We start from the raw sequence: 24,204 nt of genomic DNA on the forward strand, positions 1-24,204 counted from the left end.
AATCCCCACAGACAGTCTGTTGACAACATCTGGTTTCTGAACAGTTCATAGACTACACATCCAATGCCAGACATCCTGCTAGCCTCTGTCTACATGTGAAGGATACGGTCAGTTCTGATCAGCTAGAGTGTAAAGTAGTCTAGCAGAGAAACCGGCTCAGACTCCCAGCAGCCTCCTCTCTCCTCCTGCTCTGTTGGCTGAAGGAAGCAGCCTGGGTTTATTGTTCCAGTCTGTGATCCTCAGGCTTCTGCTGTCTACAGTGTCTGAACTGCTTGATCCAGTACAGTTTGATCCAGTACAGTGCCTGAGCTGTGATCCAGTACAGTGTCTGAACTGTGATCCAGTACAGTGTCTGAAATGTGATCCAGTACAGTTTGATCCAGTACAGTGCCTGAGCTGTGATCCAGTACAGTGTCTGAACTGTGATCCAGTACAGTGTCTGAACTGTGTTCAGTCTGTTTGATCCAGTATGATGTGAATTCCATGCTGTATGAAGTTGGGTCAACAGTCTCTGACCTGCTGTATTTCCAAGACAGCCGGATCCTCCATCTGTACAGATTTTATAAACTGGGTTCAGAATACTTTGCTCGACCATGTTGTTGTTTCCATATCTTGATGTAGCCTCGTTACGACTGGAGATTAGAGTGTGTTGACTGACCTTATTCACACGGCAGCCATTTTGAACACTTGGGGTGGGAAACTACATGGAAGATTGGCAGATATAAAACTAGCATTCCTTCAGTACATAAGTGACTTCAGATAGACCGAACACTTATCAAATTAGCAGCAATCTGAGGAACAACAACCACAACTGCCTGAATTTAAAAGTTAGCTTATTAGTTAATAAGCTACTAGCTAGGTAGCTAGCAATAACAGGCCAAATACTGTACCCTATTAAAATGTGAACCAATATCCCTCTGATTCTTCAGATCCATTTGATTCTAATGTGTTTTTCATTGTGAATCAGTGAAATGATAAATGTTTGTATGATGTATCTTGGTTCAGAACAGCAGCACAGAGCTGACTGGACTCTGCAGGTGGAGTTTCACACCCTAAGTGTTCAAAATGGCCGCTGTGTGAATAAAGTCAATAGAGAGCCTAAGCCCCTCCCCTTCCACCATAGGACCTTATTTCAGAAAAAATATGTACGGTAGTCAACGGCGAGAGACAAATAATTGTTTCTTGACACTTTCTTGACTTGCAAAATTATCTTTTAAATTGACAAAACATCATATGTGTAATTCATGGCACAATTCAAACGGGATCAAACAATTATTTGTCTCTCGCCGTTGACTACCGACATATTTCTTCTGAAATAAGGTCCCATGGTGGACAGCGGAAGGGGAGGGGCTTAGGCTCTGTATATGGCAGTAAAGCCAGAGTTTGTCTGGGTTTTTCCATTCTGTTTGTGTTGACACTGAGCTTGTGGCTGTTCATGGCTGAGGCTTCAGTGTCAGACATACAGGAGAAGATGATGAATCCAGAAGAAGGAAACAGTTAACGTGACAGAGAGCAGAGAGCAGCCAACAGGACTATTAGCCGCTGGATGACTGGAGCCAAACAAACCCTGAAGGAGAGAAAGAACCATCCGGACAAAAGACTCTCCTCCTCATCCTCCTCCCTTTTCCCTCTTCCCGAACCCCCCCCCCCCCCCCCCTCTCTGGCAGAGTGAATACCCTCACGGAGAGCAGAGGAGTCCATTATGTAACCCACCAACCATCCCAGTCATTAACTGGTCCCAGTTTCCCAGCTGAAAGAGCGAGGGGAGTCACATGGTGCAGAGAGGCTTGTTTACCACAACAAGGCCGAACGAGGGAGAAACAGACTGAGAGAGAGAGAGAGAGAGAGAGAGAGAGAGAGGGGGGGGGGGGGGGTAGAGAGAGAAAGAGAGGAGAACCAAAGAAAAACAAGAGAAAGAGAACCAGGGGAGAACCGGGGGAGAACCGGAGGAGAACCAGGAGCTGCTCCACGTTCCTCTGCATCACGTTCACTCTGAGCTGGAATTCAGATGCAGATGAATGGAGCCTGGGAGGAAACCAGTTTCCCACTGCCTCATTCACAACCAAACTGGTCTCACACACTGGGCTGCCGGGGTTGCCATGGAAACGGCTGGCGGGCCAAGAGCAGTCGGGCGAGAGAGAGAGAGAGAGAAAAAGAGAGAGAGGAGAGAGAGAGGGAGAGAGACAGAGAGAGAGACACACACAGAGAGAGGGAGAGATACAGAGAGAGGAGAGAGAGGGACAGAGAGAGAAGAGAGAGAAGAGAAAGAGAGAGAGAGAGGGACTAGAGAGAGAGACAGAGAGAGAAAGAGAGAGAGAGACAGAGAGAGAAGAGAGAGAGAGGGACGAGAGAGAGAGAGAGAGAGAAGAGAGGGAGAGCGACAGAGAGAGAGGAGAGAGGGAGAGAGAGACATAGAGAGAAGAGAGAGAGAGGGGGAGGAGAGAGACAGAGACAGAGAGAGAGAGAGTCTGACTGGCTCCTCTCTCTCATTCACTAACCTGCTGAAACATGAGGAACAGTGGAAGAAGTTTGACTGTTCAGTGTAACAGACGACACGATTCTTTAAAATCCTCATTAGATTAGTGATTTGTCCTCCAACACACACACACACACACACACACACACACACACACACACACACACACACACACACACATACACTTCCAGCTGTCACCAGTCATTTTATTTTTAACACGTCGCTTGGCAGGCTGACCCTAGATCAGCGATTTCCTTTTTTAATATAGATATATATTCATAAAACCAATAGAGATGATAATTGTTAACATTTTTTGCACTGGGAATATTTTACATGATTAAAAAAACAAAACACAACAACCCTAACCCTAAAAATGTGAGTGTATTTCATCACTGATTCAGCCACCAGCGCCTCTGCCATTCTCTCTCGTACTGCACGGTGAACGTAGCACCAGCGTCCATTCATAAATCTGTCTTTTTAATGTGGTCTTGCTTATCCTGCAGAGTCTGGTAGAACAGGACTACGTTAAGACCGTTAAGACCCGCTCTTTAATTCGGCACAGATATAATCCACCAAGAACTTTACTTCAATAAAATGTAAACTTTCAGAAGTTGTTCAGCTGTTATTCACAGAATCTTCTTCCGCCAAAATACACCGTGGAGGGCGGTAGCGAGCAGTGTGAACCCATTTTAGAAGGTGAGATTTTATTGAAATATATGTTGATTGGTGGATAATATTTACGCCGAATTGAATATCGAACCCTAATGGTTCAAACAAGGTCTTCAGTCATAATTTATTGAAATGTACCTATGCCGATAGGCAAGACCATATTAAATTATACGATTTTTGAATGGAGTTTGGCTTGTGATCACCATACGAGAACGGAACGTATCGTTGCTGCCTCTGTCGTAAAATGTAAACAATTTACGGCTAACCGTATGTCAGTTAGTTCAGTGAGGCCACACGTGAATGAAGAAATGTCAAGTTTATGAATTGTTCGACTGTTCATAAGGCGGAACTGCAGTGTAAATAGTTTTATTATCAGCAGCCTGGTCTGTCAGACCGTCAGCATGCTGTACCTGGTCGGCCTGGGCCTGGGAGACGCGGCGGACATCACGGTGAAGGGGCTGGAGGCGGTCAGGAGGAGCTCCAGAGTTTACCTGGAGGCCTACACCTCCGTGCTCACCGTGGGGAAAGAAGCTCTGGTGAGTCTGAAGTCTGGACCTTGTGCACCAAGACCGACTGGATACACACGAACCGGATCCGGGAGAAAACAACGATTCGTTGTTGTATGCCAAAGTCCATTGAAAAATCTAGCTATTTAATGTTGCCTTGGTTATTGATAAACCTACATACCCGATAGAACATAACCGAAGTACCTTTTTCTAATATAAGGATCCGCCCTCAATTCGGCATACATATAATCTACCAAGCAGCATTTATTTAAGTTAAATCTCAACACTTAGAACTGGTTTGCCTGTTATTCCGACAGTCTTCTCCCACCAAAACACACCGCAGTGAGCTGCAGCAAGCAGAGTGAACCAGACCTCAAAGTTGAGATTTTATTAAAATAAAGAGCTGCTTGGTGGATCAGCTGTATGCCGAATTTACCAGAAGACCCCCGATGATTAATAATATGTCTTAATTCATGTTGTAGCAGATGAGTACACTTGATGATTACCAAAGCAGCATCAAACTCACACATTTTGAATGGACCTTGGGGTGAGGTTTTCTCCACACAAGAGAGAACTGAACAAATCGGGACTATGTCAAAACTGTATGAAAATGTGTAACTTCACCGTAATTAATACATGTTGAGATACATCCTCCTACATCTATGTATTGAAAACAGATTGATTTAAGATGCAGCCTGTTGTCAGCTGCAGTTATATTCTAGTCATTTAGCTGACTGTTATCCAGAGTGAGATCAACAGTAGGTTCATTCCTAGATCACCAACATTACAAGCAACCGATAATAAGGAGGTCAAAGGTCACAGCCCTGACAATAGATGGAGTGAATATTCTCAACAATATGAATATATATATATATATATATATATATATATGATGATCAATATAGAATGAGTATGGATGGTAGAGAAGTGAAGCTGAAAGACTGAGCTAGTTCTTTTTCTTCAGAGGCATCAGAGTGAGTAGAGAGATATGAAGTGATGCAGACGCTGTGTTAGGGCTGGGCGATATGGTTGAAATCAATATGATAATCATAAGGATTTTTCTCTATCAATATATATCATGATATGGTTCATGTATGCAAAATCATGTTAAATAATCAAATTCATGTTCATCTCATTGATCCGAATGGTGATGTTAGGTGTGATGTCAAACAAAACAGAAATATTCAAATAATATTCCTACCATACCTCATTTTATGAGTTTTTAAGTAAAATTTGCTTGTCATCAATTTAGACAGCAGAAATGTGTCACGATATCAAAATATCTTCATATCATCACGATATGATTCCACTGAAAGACGATAAACGATAATATTGAATTATCGCCCAGCCCTACGCTGTGTCTCGCTCTTATGTTTTACATAAAACATTAGACCTAAACTTCAGTTTCTTCCCATTTCATCAAATCATATCAGCCAGTTTCCAGGCAGTCTTCCTCAGCAGACGCAGAGATCGCTGCATGAAACAACACAAAGTACTTTTTTAAAGATTATTCTTTTTGGCATTTTCACCTTTATTACAGTGAAAAATATATGAAACTGTTGAATTTGATGAGAAGTTGTCCAGCTAGATGATAAACACAGGGAGCCAGAGGACTTTTCTTGTTTTCTCATGAAACATTGCGTCCTAGTTTTTAGTGTCTGTGAGGTTCATCTTCCACCGTTTCCAGTTTCTGCACCAACAGTCGACATTACTTCCTGAACTGAGGTTCAGGTTCAGCCTGATGGAAGTTGAGTGTTCAGCCTGATGGAAAAAGCATTAAAAATTCTAATTCAATTAAAGTCTTAGAATTCAATTGCATTCCATTTTGTAATGTACACGTTTCTCTCTCTTCCTGACACTGGCTTTAAATTAGGCAGCAGTCTACAAGGAGCTAGCCGACATCAGCAGTGTCCTACCAGTAATAATGTAATATTATTTGTTGAAGAGGCATTCAGGACCAAGAAATGACAACATGGACAGATCTCTGGCACAGCTTACAGCAGTAATAGACATAACCAATACAGTCACATTTATTTATTTTATCGGTAATCATATCAGACAATATAACGATCCCAATAATTATTGGAAAAATTGGCTACCTAAATCTATTAGCTACCTGAGCAGCGTGTTAGCTACCTCAGCAGTGTGTTAGCTACCTGAGTAGTGTGTTAGCTTGCTCAGCAGCATGTTAGCTACCTGAGTAGTGTGTTAGCTACCTCAGCAGCGTGTTAGCTACCTCAGCAGCATGTTAGCTACCTGAGCAGCGTGTTAGCTACCTGAGTAGTGTGTTAGCTACCTGAGTAGCGTGTTAGCTACCTGAGTAGCGTGTTAGCTACCTCAGCAGTGTGTTAGCTCAGCAGTGTGTTAGCTACCTGAGTAGTGTGTTAGTTACCTGAGTAGTGTGTTAGCTACCTGAGTAGTGTGTTAGCTACCTCAGCAGCGTGTTAGCTACCTCAGCAGTGTGTTAGCTACCTGAGTAGTGTGTTAGCTACCTGAGCAGTGTGTTAGCTACCTGAGTAGTGTGTTAGTTACCTGAGTAGTGTGTTCGCTACCTGAGTAGTGTGTTAGCTACCTCAGCAGTGTGTTAGCTACCTGAGTAGTGTGTTAGCTACCTGAGCAGTGTGTTAGCTACCTGAGTAGTGTGTTAGCTACCTGGGCAGTGTGTTAGCTACCTGAGTAGTTTGTTAGCTACCTCAGCAGTGTGTTAGCTCAGCAGTGTGTTAGCTACCTGAGTAGTGTGTTAGCTACCTCAGCAGTGTGTTAGCTACCTGAGTAGTGTGTTAGCTATCTGAGCAGTGTGTTAGCTACCTCAGCAGTGTGTTAGCTACCTGAGTAGTGTGTTAGCTACCTCAGCAGCGTGTTAGCTCAGCAGTGTATTAGCTACCTGAGTAGTGTGTTAGCTACCTGAGCAGTGTGTTAGCTACCTCGGCAGTGTGTTAGCTACCTGAGTAGTGTGTTAGCTACCTCAGCAGTGTGTTACCTCAGCAGTGTGTTAGCTACCTGAGTAGTGTGTTAGCTACCTCAGCAGTGTGTTAGCTACCTGAGCAGTGTGTTAGCTACCTCAGCAGTGTGTTAGCTCAGCAGTGTATTAGCTACCTCAGCAGCATGTTAACTCAGCAGTGTGTTAGCTCAGCAGCATGTTAACTCAGCAGTGTGTTAGCTCAGCAGTGTGTTAGCTCAGCAGTGTGTTAGCTCAGCAGTGTGTTAGCTCAGCAGTGTGTTAGCTCAGCAGCGTGTTAGCTCAGCAGCGTGTTAGCTCAGCAGCGTGTTAGCTCAGCAGCGTGTTAGCTCAGCAGTGTGTTAGCTCAGCAGTGTGTTAGCTCAGCAGCGTGTTAGCTCAGCAGTGTGTTAGCTCACTCAGCAGTGTGTTCTCCTCAGGAGGAGTTCTACGGACGGGAGCTGGTTCTGGCGGACAGAGATCTGGTGGAACAGGAAGCTGATGAGATCCTGAAAGACGCTGATGTCACTGACGTGGCCTTCCTGGTGGTGGGCGACCCGTTCGGGTGAGTTATGGTGCTGTTGTCCATATAAAGCTGTCTGATGGATCTTAATGAAGAAGGAGCGGTTACATGGAAACCTGGTTTGGATGTTAAAGGCTGACAGCAGGTCAGTTCTTCACATTGCTATGAAGGTTCCACCTTTTCTTTTTAGTATTTGTCTTGGTTTATTCCTTGGTTTATTTATTTTGGTTTCTTCATTATCACTCAATGTTTCTGATCATTGCTGCTTTAGGTATAAAGATAGCAAGAACAGATGGAATTGATCAATGTAAACTGTAGATATTAATGAGAAATATGAGGGTCGATCGATTTAGAAATCTTGTGTGCCGTCATTTGAATTGTAACATTATTGTTTAAATGGTAGTGACAGTTTGTACATGAAGGTAAAGTATATGAAAGGTTAGTACAGTCCAGTATGAAGAGCTGTTTGTATCAGACTGAGTTGAGAATATCTTCTGATATCTAACAGAGTGCTGAAGCCATTTTGTATCTGAACAGCAGAAGTGATTTGAGCTTCATGTCGCTGAGCCGCTCTGAGCAGCTGCAGCTCATATTGATTCAACCCAGATCTTGCTGTCTCAGCATATTGAGTCTTCTGGAAAGAACCGCTGCTGTATCTGACCACATATTTTTTCTGTCAGGCCTTCGCTGCGATCAGCTCAGCAATTTTCTCTCCCCAAAAACCACCGAGCGCTCGTCAGGACCGGCCGGCCCTCGTCTTTCCGTGAATTCCTTTCAGAGAGACGATGACAGAGCGAGCCGCAGCCGGAGGCGTGTGTATCTGAACATGTGTGTTTTCCTGCAGGGCCACCACCCACAGCGACCTGGTCCTGAGAGCGGTGAATGCTGGGATACCGTACCGGGTCATCCACAACGCCTCCATCATGAACGCGGTGGGCTGCTGCGGGCTGCAGGTAGGTCAGGAGGGATCGGCTTTGTCCCATCTGCTGCAGAGTCTCATTAAAACTCTCATTGTGCAGAGAGCCGCGGCGCTCAGCCCATCCATAACCCGCTGCATTGAGCTGTCAGGGGCCCATTGTGAGCCGAGGGGCCTCAGCTGTCGGCCGGCCTCTGATCTACAGCGCCACCCCTAACCCCCCCGCCCCCCCCCTTCCGTACCGCTGAGATTAGCGCTAACGCTAGCGGAGCGGGAGCCTCTCCAGTGGGAGGTTGTTAATATGGTAATGAGGGGCGGTCTATGCAAATGACCGTTCCCTCCGGTAGGGCGACCAGCGGCTTCACACCGCTGCTGTTAGGAATCCCATCAGGCCTGCTGTTTGGCCCCGCCCACTCACACATCGGCTTTCCATGCTTTACAAAATGGCAGAAGCAGCAGAGACAGAGGTTCACAGGAACGGCGTCGCATCAAACCGAGCTGCTGGATCTCCGGCCTCAGACCCTTCACCGCCCTCCCGGCTGCGGGCGGAGGGCGAGCGCCATGTTTATTTGTTTATTTGTTTATTTGTTTATTTGTTTATTAGTTTATTAGTTTATTAGGATCCCCATTAGCTCACGCCATGATGTCAGCTAGTCTTCCTGGGGTCCGACACAGAAAACACATTTTAACAAACAATTATATACATTATATACATTCAGACAACACATTACTTACAAAGCTCCATCATCAAATCATTAGACACTACAAAAAAAAAAAAAAAGAAAGAAAATTAGCAAGCAAGATGAGTCATCTACTGTTCGTTCATACAGTTAATTGTATTAAGTACTCTCTTATGGTTTTCTTGAAAGCGGCTCTGGTATTTGTTTTAATAACATGATCTGGTAAAGTGTCAGGAAGCGGCTCGGCCACAAGGCGAGACTTCCTCTTCACACGCTCACACAGAGGGCCGGGTACCTCAGATTTAGCCTCGGTTCCAAACGGCCTGATCCACCGGAACCGATCAGAGCGCGCTGAGCGACCCGAGAACAGGACAGACACAAATTACAGTTAGACAGTTAGACAGACATGGTGTTCTCTCTCTGTTTATACAGTAGGGATCAATAAGGGAATTGATGAAGAATCAGATTGATAAGAAGACTCAAAAATGGCAGTGGAATCAGTAAAATCCTAACAATACCAAGTCCTACACACACACACACACACACACACACACACACACACACACACACACTGAGAAACCCCACACTGAAGGAGTTGACCTCTGACCTTTGTCTCTCAGCTGTATAACTTCGGGGAGACGGTGTCCATCGTGTTCTGGACTGAAACCTGGAGACCAGAGAGTTTCTACGACAAGATCAGGAAGAACCGAGCCGCCGGCATGCACACCCTGTGTCTGCTGGGTGAGTCCACACACACACACACACACACACACACACACACACACACACACACACACACACACACACACACACACACACAGGTCTGAGCAGACCAGCATGTTTGAGGACCTACTGAAGTGGTCCTGCTGGTCTCCAGCAGTGGTTCTCAGGTTCCAGATCCTGCTGGTCTTCAGTCTAACCATGTGATCAGGGGCAGAGTCACACCTGGACACCAGGTGAATACAATGAAGGCTGGTAGGACAGAAACCCAGCAGGACTCTGAGTCCTGAGGACCAGGGGCCAGCTGCACAAAACACCTTAAGTTTTCTCCTTCAGTTTGACACTTAAGGCTTAATTTCTCCTCAGCTGAGAGACTTCAGGGTGTTGCACAGAATCCCTTAAAAGGTTTCCTTAGTTAAGGAAAAACGTTAAGGCATTTACTGCATTGAAAGAGATTTTACAGCGGTAAAATTCTACAGTTTCCATGGAGACGTTTGTTTGCTTGCTCTTGCGCTTGTGATACCTGTTATCTCCTCACCTGTTATCTCCTCACCTGTTATCTCCTCACCTGTTATCTCCTCACCTGTTATCTCCTCACCTGTTATCTCCTCACCTGTTATCACCTCACCTGTTATCTCCTCACCTGTTATCTCCTCACCTGTTATCTCCTCACCTGTTATCTCCTCACCTGTTATCACCTCACCTGTTATCTCCTCACCTGTTATCTCCTCACCTGTTATCACCTCACCTGTTATCTCCTCACCTGTTATCACCTCACCTGTTATCTCCTCACCTGTTATCTCCTCACCTGTTATCTCCTCACCTGTTATCACCTCACCTGTTATCACCTCACCTGTTATCTCCTCACCTGTTATCACCTCACCTGTTATCTCCTCACCTGTTATCTCCTCACCTGTTATCTCCTCACCTGTTATCTCCTCACCTGTTATCACCTCACCTGTTATCACCTCACCTGTTATCTCCTCACCTGTTATCGCCTCACAGAGTTGGCCTATAGATAGTGAAAAAATGGCAGAAGAAAAGACAAGAAAACCAAATTGGTCAGAGGAGGAAAAGATTATACTTCTGGAGGAATACAATAAAAGAAAGCACAAACTAAAAAGTAAATTTGATCCGCAAATAACAGCAAACAGAAAACAACGAATGTGGGAGGAAATTGCAACGAAAATTAATTCAAGCGTCTGGTGAAGAGGTTCATCCAAGAGTCCAAAAAAAATACGACAACTTCTTCATTTATCGCCATAAACTCAGCCATGTTGAGGTTAAGATAGAGTTTCTTTACTTTGGTTGCTAAGGTCTTTTGTGTAACAGTTTAACTTTAAGGGACTCCTTAAGTATAAGACCAAGATAAGGAGAAAACCTTAAATACTTAAGTGAACATTTTAAGGAAACCTTAAGGAGACTTAAGGGTGTTTTGTGCAACCGATTTTATTTTATGGAAACGTTAACTCGGACTTTAAGGAAAATCTTAACTTAAGGTGTTTTGTGCAACCGGTCCCAGGAGAGTCCATACCTGAGTCTGACAGTCTGGGATCAGCTGTCTGAACTTCAGCATCTGGACTGTAGATTAGACCGTCTGGACATGATGCGTCGTTCTCGCAATGCATCCTGGGTTTTTCCGTTCGTTCTCGTCGGTCAAGTCTCTCTCCGACGTTTCCTCCGCTGATGAGTGAACTTCCTGGATCTTTATCCTTCCTCCGTCCTTTTCAGATTTCTTTTGCTTTGGAATCGATCTTCAGCTAGATGTTACTTCTAAAACATCATGGAGGAACAAGAACGCATGAGAACCCAGGACTGAGAACCTGCTGTGAAGAACCGGTTCCTGATCACTGCAGCTGGATCTGGTGTGTGTGTGTGTGTGTGTGTGTGTGTGTGTGTGGGGCAGGCTGCCCCTCACACACACACACACACACACACACACACACATCAGACAGGTTTCAGTCTTCACCACAACAGCCTCACTGATCAGAGTGTTTCTGTAATTAGCTGAGTGTGTGTGTGTGTGTGTGTGTGTGTGTGTGTGTGTGTGTGTGTGTTGGGGGTGTGTGATCATAACTCTCTGCCCCCCCCCCCCAAATCTGGGGCTCAGCTGGTCGTCTGAGTGTCTACTTAATATTAATGAGCAGAGGAAGTGGAGGGATAAAAGAATAAAAGACATTAAACCAACAGCAGCCAGACAGATTCATCCATCATCCATCCGGTGCTGTCGCGCAGTGTGATTGGACAGTTGGTTGCCATGGTAACTCTCACCGCTTCCTTGCTTCCTTGATGTTTGCTTGATGAAGGTCCTGTGACCAAAACATCGCCATAAAGGTTTATCAAGGTGTTGACAGTGGGATGACTGACTGACTGATGACTTTCATCTGTGCAAAATTCCCAATTTTCTTCCCAACATCAAACGATCCAAATGGGGAAGGAAGGAAGGGAAGGGAAGGAAGAAAGGGAAGGAAGGAAGGGAAGGGAAGGAAGAAAGGGAAGGAAGGAAGGGAAGGCTGGCAGGAGGGAGAAAATATCATCAGTATTTCATCCCGTGCTGCCATGTTTGCAGAGGATGTAAACAAACTCGACAGTATCTTGTTACCACGGAGACGACAGAACGCCAACGTCTTCACCAAGGTGTCGATGTGAGACGAGATGGAGCAGAAAGATTCAGCAGGTTCAGGAGGTTCAGGAGGTTCAGCAGGTTCAGGAGGTTCAGGAGGTTCAGCAGGTTCAGCAGGTTCAGGAGGTTCAGCAGGTTCAGGAGGTTCAGCAGGTTCAGGAGGTTCAGGAGGTTCAGCAGGTTCAGGAGGTTCAGCAGGTTCAGCAGGTTCAGCAGGTTCAGGAGGTTCAGGAGGTTCAGCAGGTTCAGGAGGTTCAGCAGGTTCAGGAGGTTCAGCAGGTTCAGGAGGTTCAGGAGGTTCAGGAGGTTCAGCAGGTTCAGGAGGTTCAGGAGGTTCAGCAGGTTCAGCAGGTTCAGGAGGCTCAGCAGGTTCAGCAGGTTCAGCAGGTTCAGGAGGTTCAGGAGGTTCAGGAGGTTCAGGAGGTGGAGACGAGACTCCAGCTGCTGGACTGATCTGATCTGTTCTCATGTTTCTCTCCTAGATATCAAGATGAAAGAGCAGTCCATCGAAAATATGATGAGGTGAGAATCACCAGACACAAACCAACACCAACACCAACACCACCCAACACCACCTGCGTTGTGATGATTGACAGTTTGAGGGGCCTTGTGATTGGCTGGTTTGCTCCAGCACAAATGACATAGCAGGTCTGGAGGCGGCTGACGCTCTGTCACTCTGATGGTCTTCATTCAGACTCCTGATGCAGGTTTTTTTTACTCAATTCCTCTGATTGTGTGCTCCCACGGGGAGGCGGGGCTCCACGGGGAGGCGGGGCTCCACGGGGAGGCGGGGCTCCACAGGGAGGCGGGGCTCCACAGGGAGGCGGGGCTCTGCCTGTAGCAGCTGAGGACTGGCACCGGCCCAGGGCGGCCATTTTGTTCCTCATGTTGGTTTTGAGTGTTTAAAAAGAAAACCTGTAGGAAAGAGGTTAAACTCACTGTTGGACTGTTTCACTGGTGAAAACGACGTCTTTTATAGCACTGAGCTACTGGAGGGGGAGGGGGAGGGGGGTTGGTGAGGGGGAGGGGGAGGGGGAGGGGGAGGGGGAGGGGGAGGGTTTAGACCCTGTAATAGCATCCTAATGGGATCCAGCTCTGTCCAAGTTCCTCTCTAAGTGAGTGTAAGAAGCTGAGGTGAACCTCAGTGATCGGATGCTCTGCATACCGAACTGTATGAGCTCAAGGAAAAGGAAACAGCTTCTGCTCTCACATTTCCTCCAGACCACAGACCGCCTCCAGACCACAGACCGCCTCCAGACCACAGACCGCCTCCTGCAGCAGAGCCGGCCGGACCGGAGCTGCATCTATTACTTCTGCAGTTATTCTCTCTTTTCAAAGATCAGTTTTAGGGCCATTTTTGCCTGATTTGAAAGTTGACCGTAGAGAGAGACAGGACAGATTTGGAGAGAGGATGATGTGTGAAGAAGGTCCAGGCAGGATCCCCCCCCCCCCCCCCCCCAAAAAAAAAAATGTGACTGAAAACATACTGAGCAGCATGAACCAGCATAAACTTCCAAAACTGATCCAGCCTTCTGCCTGGAGTTTATTATTTCTGAATGTTTGTGGTGTTTCTGAGCGTCGGCCTTTTGGCAGCAGGTCTGTCCTGCAACCAAAACCACTGCTGTAGAAAAGCTGATGCTAGCTAGCTAAGCTAACCAGCAGCTACCTGTCCCAACAGAAAACAGGCGACTCATCCTCATCCTCCTCCTCCTCCTCCTCCTCTCCCTCGGTACTCTGCAGCAGGTGAAAGCAACAGACTCACTCTCACCTGCTCAGCTTGGCGTTTCCCTCGCTGTGCTTGTGTTTCTTACCTTTCTGGCCGCAGTTAACGAAATTCAGTTTTACCTAAAAGTCAAAGCAAGAGGATGAGGAGCGGAGTGAGGATGAGGAGCTCACACTGCCAGCTGAGTGTTTGATGTGAATGAAGAGTTGACTCGCTCTGCTGTGTGTGTGTGTGTGTGTGTGTGTGTGTGTGTGTGTGTGTGTGTGTGTGTGTGTGTGTGTGTGTGTGTGTGTGTGTGTGTGTGTGTGTGTCAGAGGGAGGAAGATCTACGAGCCGCCGCGCTTCCTGACGGTCAGCCAGGCCGCAGACCAGCTGCTGCAGGTCGTCCAGAGGAGGCGGGAGGAGGAGGAGGAGGGGGAGGAGCCAGGTGAGTGGGACGAGGAGGAGGAGGAGGAGGGAGGGGATACAGTGGAGTTGTATGGCTGCTGGGACACGAGGCTTTACTGGACCAGACTTGTTAGCAAAACAAATTCATTTCTGATTTAGTTATTTTCACAGGATTAGTTGAGGATAAGAAATGCATTAAAAACACCAGACTGATCCTTTAACCCTGGGATCCGGTCTGCTCAGTGTGTCCACATCTGATATTGATAACTAATATTACACTGGTCTGTACAAAATAGTCAAATTTGCTGTTCTCCTGCTGTTCCTCTGCTGTTCTCCTCCCGTTCCTTTACTGTTCTCCTGCTGTTCTTCTACTGTTCCTCTGCTGTTCCTCTATTGTACTCCTGCTGTTCCTCTACTGTTCTCCTGCTGTTCTCCTGTTGTTCCTCTACTGTTCTGCTGTTCCTCTGCTGTTCTCCTGCTGTTCCTCTACTGTTCTGCTGTTCCTCTACTGTTCTCCTGCTGTTCTCCTGTTGTTCCTCTACTGTTCTGCTGTTCCTCTGCTGTTCCCCAACTCTCCTGCTGTTCTCCCCGTTTTGCTGTTCCTCTAATGTTCTCCTGCTGTTCCTCTACTGTTCTCCTGCTGTTCTCCCCGTTTTGCTGTTCCTCTACTGTTCTCCTGCTGTTCCTCTACTGTTCTCCTGTTGTTCCTCTACTGCTCTGCTGTTCTCCCCGTTTTGCTGTTCCTCTGCTGTTCTCCTGCTGTTCCTCTACTCTCCTGCTGTTCTCCCCCTGTTTTGCTGTTCCTCTGCTGTTCCTCTACTGTTCTCCTACTGTTCCTCTACTGTTCTCCTACTGTTCCTCTACTGTTCTCCTGCTGTTCTCCTACTGTTCCTCTACTGTTCTCCTACTGTTCCTCTACTGTTCCTCTACTGTTCTCCTGCTGTTCCTCTACTGTTCTCCTGCTGTTCCTCTACTGTTCCTCTACTGTTCTCCTGCTCTTCCCCAACTCTCCTGCTGTTCTCCCCGTTTTGCTGTTCCTCTGCTGTTCCTCTACTGTTCTCCTGCTGTTCTCCTACTGTTCCTCTACTGTTCTCCTGCTCTTCCCCAACTCTCCTGCTGTTCTCCCCGTTTTGCTGTTCCTCTGCTGTTCCTCTACTGTTCTCCTGCTGTTCTCCTACTGTTCCTCTACTGTTCTCCTGCTGTTCTCCCCCTGTTTTGCTGTTCCTCTACTGTTCTCCTGTTGTTCCTCTACTGTTCTCCTGCTGTTCCTCTACTCTCCTGCTGTTCTCCCACTGTTTTGCTGTTCCTCTGCTCTTCCTCTACTGTTCTCCTGCTGCTCTCCTGCTGTTCTCCCCGTTTTGCTGTTCCTCTGCTGTTCCTCTACTGTTCTCCTGCTGTTCTCCTACTGTTCCTCTACTGTTCTCCTGCTGTTCTCCCCCTGTTTTGCTGTTCCTCTACTGTTCTCCTGCTGTTCTCCTGTTGTTCCTCTACTGTTCTCCTGCTGTTCCTCTACTGTTCTCCTGCTGTTCCTCTACTGTTCCTCTGCTGTTCCTCTATTGTTCTCCTGCTGTTCCTCTACTGTTCTCCTGCTGTTCTCCTGTTGTTCCTCTACTGTTCTGCTGTTCCTCTGCTGTTCCCCAACTCTCCTGCTGTTCTCCCCGTTTTGCTGTTCCTCTACTGTTCTCCTGCTGTTCCTCTACTGTTCTCCTGCTGTTCCCCAACTCTCCTGCTGTTCTCCCCGTTTTGCTGTTCCTCTACTGTTCTCCTGTTGTTCCTCTACTGTTCTGCTGTTCTCCCCCTGTTTTGCTGTTCCTCTACTGTTCTCCTGCTGTTCCTCTACTCTCCTGCTGTTCTCCCCCTGTTTTGCTGTTCCTCTGCTGTTCCTCTACTGTTCTCCTACTGTTCTCCTACTGTTCCTCTACTGTTCCTCTACTGTTCTCCTGCTGTTCTCCTACTGTTCCTCTACTGTTCTCCTGCTGTTCCTCTACTGTTCCTCTACTGTTCTCCTGCTGTTCCTCTACTGTTCTCCTGCTGTTCCTCTACTGTTCTCCTGCTCTTCCCCAACTCTCCTGCTGTTCTCCCCGTTTTGCTGTTCCTCTGCTGTTCCTCTACTGTTCTCCTGCTGTTCTCCTACTGTTCCTCTACTGTTCTCCTGCTGTTCTCCCCCTGTTTTGCTGTTCCTCTACTGTTCTCCTGCTGTTCTCCTGTTGTTCCTCTACTGTTCTCCTGCTGTTCCTCTACTCTCCTGCTGTTCTCCCACTGTTTTGCTGTTCCTCTGCTCTTCCTCTACTGTTCTCCTGCTGCTCTCCTGCTGTTCTCCCCGTTTTGCTGTTCCTCTACTGTTCTCCTGCTGTTCCTCTACTGTTCTCCTGCTGTTCCTCTGCTCTTCCTCTACTGTTCTCCTGCTGTTCCTCTACTGTTCTCCCCCTGTTTTGCTGTTCCTCTACTGTTCTCCTGCTGTTCCTCTGCTGTTCTCCTGCTGTTCCTCTACTCTCCTGCTGTTCTCCCACTGTTTTGCTGTTCCTCTGCTCTTCCTCTACTGTTCTCCTGCTGCTCTCCTGCTGTTCTCCCCGTTTTGCTCTTCCTCTACTGTTCTCCTGCTGTTCCTCTACTGTTCTCCTGTTGTTCCTCTACTGTTCTGCTGTTCTCCTGCTGTTCCTCTACTCTCCTGCTGTTCTCCCCCTGTTTTGCTGTTCCTCTACTGTTCCTCTACTGTTCCTCTACTGTTCTCCTACTGTTCCTCTACTGTTCTCCTACTGTTCCTCTACTGTTCTCCTGCTGTTCCTCTACTGTTCTCCTACTGTTCCTCTACTGTTCCTCTACTGTTCTCCTGCTGTTCTCCTACTGTTCCTCTACTGTTCTCCTGCTGTTCTCCCCCTGTTTTGCTGTTCCTCTACTGTTCTCCTGCTGTTCTCCTGTTGTTCCTCTACTGTTCTCCTGCTGTTCCTCTACTGTTCTCCTACTGTTCCTCTACTGTTCTCCTGCTGTTCTCCTGTTGTTCCTCTACTGTTCTCCTACTGTTCCTCTACTGTTCTCCTACTGTTCCTCTACTGTTCTCCTGCTGTTCCTCTACTGTTCTCCTGCTGTTCCTCTACTGTTCTCCTGCTGTTCTCCCCGTTTTGCTGTTCCTCTGCTGTTCCTCTACTGTTCTCCTGCTGTTCTCCTGTTGTTCCTCTACTGTTCTCCTGCTGTTCCTCTACTCTCCTGCTGTTCTCCCACTGTTTTGCTGTTCCTCTGCTCTTCCTCTACTGTTCTCCTGCTGCTCTCCTGCTGTTCTCCCCGTTTTGCTGTTCCTCTACTGTTCTCCTGCTGTTCCTCTACTGTTCTCCTGCTGTTCCTCTGCTCTTCCTCTACTGTTCTCCTGCTGTTCCTCTACTGTTCTCCCCCTGTTTTGCTGTTCCTCTACTGTTCTCCTGCTGTTCCTCTGCTGTTCTCCTGCTGTTCCTCTACTCTCCTGCTGTTCTCCCACTGTTTTGCTGTTCCTCTGCTGTTCCTCTACTGTTCTCCTACTGTTCCTCTACTGTTCCTCTACTGTTCTCCTACTGTTCCTCTACTGTTCCTCTACTGTTCTCCTGCTGTTCTCCTACTGTTCCTCTACTGTTCTCCTGCTGTTCTCCCCCTGTTTTGCTGTTCCTCTACTGTTCTCCTGCTGTTCTCCTGTTGTTCCTCTACTGTTCTCCTGCTGTTCCTCTACTGTTCTCCTACTGTTCCTCTACTGTTCTCCTGCTGTTCTCCTGTTGTTCCTCTACTGTTCTCCTACTGTTCCTCTACTGTTCCTCTACTGTTCTCCTGCTGTTCCTCTACTGTTCTCCTGCTGTTCTCCCCGTTTTGCTGTTCCTCTGCTGTTCCTCTACTGTTCTCCTGCTGTTCTCCTGTTGTTCCTCTACTGTTCTCCTGCTGTTCCTCTACTCTCCTGCTGTTCTCCCACTGTTTTGCTGTTCCTCTGCTCTTCCTCTACTGTTCTCCTGCTGCTCTCCTGCTGTTCTCCCCGTTTTGCTGTTCCTCTACTGTTCTCCTGCTGTTCCTCTACTGTTCTCCTGCTGTTCCTCTGCTCTTCCTCTACTGTTCTCCTGCTGTTCCTCTACTGTTCTCCCCCTGTTTTGCTGTTCCTCTACTGTTCTCCTGCTGTTCCTCTGCTGTTCTCCTGCTGTTCCTCTACTCTCCTGCTGTTCTCCCACTGTTTTGCTGTTCCTCTGCTCTTCCTCTACTGTTCTCCTGCTGCTCTCCTGCTGTTCTCCCCGTTTTGCTCTTCCTCTACTGTTCTCCTGCTGTTCCTCTACTGTTCTCCTGTTGTTCCTCTACTGTTCTGCTGTTCTCCTGCTGTTCCTCTACTCTCCTGCTGTTCTCCCCCTGTTTTGCTGTTCCTCTACTGTTCCTCTACTGTTCTCCTACTGTTCCTCTACTGTTCTCCTACTGTTCCTCTACTGTTCTCCTACTGTTCCTCTACTGTTCTCCTGCTGTTCCTCTACTGTTCTCCTACTGTTCCTCTACTGTTCCTCTACTGTTCTCCTGCTGTTCTCCTACTGTTCCTCTACTGTTCTCCTGCTGTTCTCCCCCTGTTTTGCTGTTCCTCTACTGTTCTCCTGCTGTTCTCCTGTTGTTCCTCTACTGTTCTCCTGCTGTTCCTCTACTGTTCTCCTACTGTTCCTCTACTGTTCTCCTGCTGTTCCTCTACTGTTCTCCTGCTGTTCTCCCCGTTTTGCTGTTCCTCTACTGTTCTCCTGCTGTTCTCCTGTTGTTCCTCTACTGTTCTCCTGCTGTTCCTCTACTGTTCTCCTGCTGTTCCTCTGCTCTTCCTCTACTGTTCTCCTGCTGTTCCTCTACTGTTCTCCCCCTGTTTTGCTGTTCCTCTACTGTTCTCCTGCTGTTCCTCTGCTGTTCTCCTGCTGTTCCTCTACTCTCCTGCTGTTCTCCCACTGTTTTGCTGTTCCTCTGCTCTTCCTCTACTGTTCTCCTGCTGCTCTCCTGCTGTTCTCCCCGTTTTGCTCTTCCTCTACTGTTCTCCTGTTATTCCTCTACTGTTCTGCTGTTCATCTGCTGTTCTCCTGCTGTTCCTCTACTCTCCTGCTGTTCTCCCCCTGTTTTGCTGTTCCTCTACTGTTCTCCTACTGTTCCTCTACTGTTCTCCTGCTCTTCCCCAACTCTCCCGCTGTTCTCCCCGTTTTGCTGTTCCTCTGCTCTTCCTCTACTGTTCTCCTGCTGTTCCTCTAATGTTCTCCTGCTGTTCCTCTACTGTTCCCCTGCAGGCCTGACGGAGAACACGGTGTGTGTGGGCGTGGCCCGGCTCGGCGCTGACGACCAGCTGATCCGGACGGCGACGCTGCGTCAGCTGGCATCATGTGACCTCGGCGCTCCGCTCCATTCGCTGATCGTCACCGGTCAGCTCCACCCGCTGGAGGTGGACATGCTGCGCCTGACCGCAGAACCAAACGCACTCGACCACCTCCACATGACGGACAGCTCCACATACACATCTTAACACACACACACACACACACACACACTATGCCCAACATGTCTGTTTTACATGTGAAGTGAATAAACATGAGAACTCTCAGTATCAGTGACAGAGTGATGCAGTAGAGTTATTTATTACAGTTGAAAAACAGATTGCAACTGGCCAACTGGTCACATGGTTTTGGCAAATCAAAGCGATGAGGAACATCATCACGCACACACACACACACACACACACACACACACACACACACACACACACACACACACACACACACACACACACACACACACACACACACACACACACACACACACACACACTCACTCACACATACAGGATGAGTTGGGACGGCCTGGTGTCGCTTAAGGCTTCAGTCGCAGCAGTGATGATGTCACAGGAAGTCGACTGCACTCTGGAGGAAACACTCAGGAAAACAACGGGATCTGACTCAGATTGTCTGACTCCTGACGAAGGCACTTACCCAGAATGCTTCAGCTCCAGTCTACAGAGTGCAGTAGATGGAGATGAGTCACACTGTGTCATGAACACTGATGTCGTCCTCTGTCACCAGCCGCTACAGATTCATAAAAAAAAAAAGGGGGGGGGGCTTGTATGAGTTCATCCAGGATGCCGGACTAGAGCATCATGGGAGATCACAGTCAAGTTCTAGTTGCCATCTTGGCTAGTCCGCCCCGCCTGGCCTCGATCTGTCCTGCAGTGGAGCCGCTTCTTCATTGGTCCTTGTCGGGGGTCAGAGGTCAACCCAGAGCAGCACACCGAGGGCTTTGGTCCCAGGAGTCCAGAGGAGGGGGAGGAGCTTCTACATGGCCGCCACGTCGATCTGGACGTACAGCTGCCGCACTCCTGCCTGCACACACACACACACACACACACACACAAGGCACACTGCATGACCTTTGACCTCTGAATTTGACATGTGCAGGGTTAAGGTTTAGGTTATCTGGGTGAAAATGTGGTGAGTCTAGCTCAGGATCCAGCAGGTTAATGTTAGGTTAGGGTTACATCACATGACATCACATCACATGACGTCATTTTTCAGACGCTTCTGTCCACAGTGACTTACAATAAGTGCATTTTGTCAACAGTAATCAAACCGACCGTATGTCACAGTCTTCATCAGCTAAGACTTTAATAGCAAAATCTTTTTTTTTTTAGGTTAAGGTTAGGTTAAAGCTCCATCTCCTCTGTCCAGAGTTTTATTTAGTGTCTTTCTGTCCATTCAAAGCTGTGTGTGTGGTGTCATGAACCAAAAACACTCTCAATCCATTTCTCCACGTTCATTTTCCAGCATCTCTCTGAGCCTTACCAAGAACAGGCCGTTTCTGTCTCCGTGTCTTTAAGGCTCATTAATATTAACGACCCTCCGTTCCGATCGGCTAACCGTTTCCAGAGTGAAACGTGAGACGCCGCGGCCCGGCGGCTACAGGTAGGGAAAACTCTCCGGTAATAAACAACGACAACCGCTCGACCGCTTTGAAAAAAACACTTTGTTAGTCTGTTATTTCTTACAAAAATGATAATGAGCGAACCTTTGTGACGTCACAAAGTTACGGAAGTCCAAACGGCTCGTTTAGAGGCTCGCTGCACTAATATGGATTGTGTGGATTTAGTTTTGATACTTTCACCATGTTTAGATAGACCATCCAACTCCTTTATCACCACAGAGGAAGAGGAGTCCTGCTGCACACCATGTGGAGCTTTGAGGTTGGTGTTGGTTAGGTTAAGGTTAGGTAGTGTTGGTGTTGGTTAGGTTAAGGTTAGGTAGTGTTGGTGTTGGTTACCTGGGTGAAGATGTGGTGAGTCTGGCTCAGGATCCAGCGGCTGTCTGCGTCCGGAGCGATCAGCAGCTTCAGTGTGCCGATGTAAACATCAGAACACAGAGTCCAGAAGTGAGGCTCCTGCAGGTTATACACTCCCTGCAGCTGCTGCACCTACACACACACACACACACACACACACACACACACACACACACACACACACACACACACACACACACACACACACACACACACACACACACACACACACACACACACACACACACACACACACAGTATATGTCATTATTGGGAATGCATGGCTCTCATGAACACAGAATGATCTCCCTAAGCAGACTTCAGGTGCAGTGGTACTGGGCGGAGGCGGCTGCCAGATTACAAATGCAATCAGTTGACCTGATTCACACGGCGGCCATTTTGAACCGTGTGGGTGTGAAACTACCTGGGAGAGCGGCTGCAGTCGCTCTGAGCCAACATGCAAAACATTCATGATTTCACCGATTCACCCTCAGAAACACATTAGCAACAATCCAGAGGGATGTCAGGTCACATTGTAATGTGTAATAATAATAGCTTAATAGCTAGTAAGCTAACTAGCTAACTGCCTGCAGTTCCTCAGACTGTGAGCTGATCTGATCTCAGTTCAGTCTGTCTGTCCTCATCTTCTCGTAGTTTCCACCCTGAGAAATGGCCGCCCTGTGAATAAGGTGCACCCCACCCTTCCCAGTGTGTGTGATGTGGTGTGGTGTGGTGTGGTGGTGGTGGGGGGGGGCAACTCACCCTCTGGTAGCAGCCTGGCAGGGCATGGTCCAGCACAGGAGGAGTCCGCTGCATCAGGATCCCGATGGACTCCCTCAGTAACGGCACCACACTGGGGTCAGAGAGGTCAGAGAGGTCAGGGGTCAGAGGTCAGAGGTCAGACTGAGCACTGCAGCAGCCTGACAGACTGTAACTCTCAGACTGAGCAGCCTGTCAGGAAACTACATGTGGCAGCTATTAGTGGTTTCTGGCCTGGCTGAGGCTCCACCCCTCTCCAACCACACAGCCTTCAAACTCCCAAAACAAACGCCCCCCAACTCTGCTTCCACATCCACAACCACATCCACCGTACTGCTAATACTACTACTGTTACTACTACTACTACTACTACTGCTACTACTACCACTACCAATACTACTAGTACTACTACTATATTGTTATTATTACTACTGCTACTGTTACTGCTACTACTGCTGCAGCTTGTGTCTCTTCAGAGTTACAAACCACATGAAGTCTTCAGTCCATTTAGAGCTTTTAGGAAACCTGACTGTTTACAGTGAGGACCTACAGACCGGCAGACCTGCAGACCTGTAGACCGGCTCAGGAACTGTTTAAGATCAAATAGTTGTGAGGTTTTCTCGAGTCGTGCGGCAGGAGAAACAGGAAGCTCAGCTCTGACTTCACACTATTGTTCCCTGCTTCCTGGTCACGCTGCATTCCTATTGGACAGAGTCATGTGGAGATGATGTCAGCCGCAGCAGGAGAACCGACGCCACGATGACAAACAAGCAGCAGCAGCTGCAGTCCGGCTGTCAGATCCAAACCTTCAATCTGACCGACTCAAACCGACTAAAACTGCATCAGCAGCCTGTCATTAGAGCAGAGCCGAGGCCATTGGAGGAGAAGGCTGTCATTAGAGCCAAACCCCGCCCACAACAAAGAGCTGGCCGCACACACACACACACACACACACACACACACACACACACACACACACACACAGCTCCGCAGGCCGCTGCTGGGAACAAGGCGAGTGTTGGTTAAGCCCCGCCCACCCTGCAGCCTAACGGGCTGTAATTACAGCTGTCAATCAGCAGAGTGGAGAGCAGGCCACACCCAGTATGCAGTGAGAGTGTGTGTGTGTGTGTGTGAGTGTGTGTGTGTGTGTGTGTACTGTATGTGTGTGTGTGTGTGTGTGTGTGTACTGTATGTGTGTGTGTGTGTGTGTGTGTGTGTGTGTGTGTGTGTGTGTGTGTGTGTACTGTATGTGTGTGTGTGTGTGTGTGTGTGTGTGTGTGTGTGTGTGTGTGTGTGTGTGTACCTGACTCCGATCAGGATGGAGATGAGCATGGAGCAGATGGGGTCTGCGATCATCAGCTCGTATTTCTGCATCAGAACAGCAGAGATGATGACGCCCACACTGCCCAACGTGTCCGCCACGATGTGCAGGAACACTCCTGCTCACAGACAGAGAGACAGACAGGTCACTGACTGACTGACAGACAGGCAGGGAGACAGACAGGTCACTGACTGACTGACAGACAGACAGGTCACTGACTGACAGACAGACAGGCAGACAGGCAGGGAGACAGACAGGTCACTGACTGACAGACAGACAGGCAGGGAGACAGACAGGTCACTGACTGACTGACAGACAGGCAAGGAGACAGACAGGTCACTGACTGACTGACAGACAGACAGGTCACTGACTGACAGACAGACAGGCAGACAGGCAGGGAGACAGACAGGTCACTGACTGACAGACAGACAGGCAGACAGGCAGGGAGACAGACAGGTCACTGACTGACTGACAGACAGACAGGTCACTGACTGACAGACAGACAGGCAGACAGGCAGGGAGACAGACAGGTCACTGACTGACTGACAGACAGGCAGGGAGACAGACAGGTCACTGACTGACAGACAGACAGGCAGACAGGCAGGGAGACAGACAGGTCACTGACTGACAGACAGACAGGCAGGGAGACAGACAGGTCACTGACTGACTGACAGACAGGCAA

General features: G+C 48.0%; 2 protein-coding genes across 2 annotated transcripts; one reads left to right on the plus strand and one right to left on the minus strand.

The window, feature by feature from the left end:
- The first annotated feature begins 3,415 nt into the window (after positions 1–3,415).
- Positions 3,416–19,682, plus strand: dph5 (diphthamide biosynthesis 5). The gene is made up of 7 exons (XM_071541765.1): positions 3,416–3,681; positions 7,030–7,154; positions 7,957–8,065; positions 9,329–9,449; positions 12,534–12,573; positions 14,089–14,201; positions 19,408–19,682. Exons 1-7 carry the CDS (start codon positions 3,547–3,549, stop codon positions 19,638–19,640), a joined length of 876 nt encoding a protein of 291 aa, XP_071397866.1. The 5' UTR covers positions 3,416–3,546; the 3' UTR covers positions 19,641–19,682.
- Positions 19,683–19,742: 60 nt separating this feature from the next.
- Positions 19,743–23,640, minus strand: LOC139663190 (zinc transporter 7; the record flags this gene model as incomplete). Its single annotated transcript, XM_071541763.1, has 4 exons — positions 19,743–20,490; positions 21,425–21,574; positions 22,205–22,295; positions 23,505–23,640. Coding segments are annotated over 4 exons (425 nt in total), but the record flags the coding sequence as incomplete, so codon positions are not given.
- Between the last annotated feature and the right edge of the window lie 564 nt (positions 23,641–24,204).

This window comes from Centroberyx affinis, unplaced genomic scaffold (genome assembly GCF_046629955.1).
Source record: "Centroberyx affinis isolate AG114_WGS23_722 - 3 ecotype Tasmania unplaced genomic scaffold, CSIRO-AGI_Caff_v1 ptg003953l_1, whole genome shotgun sequence".
In the NCBI taxonomy this organism is placed as follows: Eukaryota; Metazoa; Chordata; class Actinopteri; order Beryciformes; family Berycidae; genus Centroberyx; species Centroberyx affinis.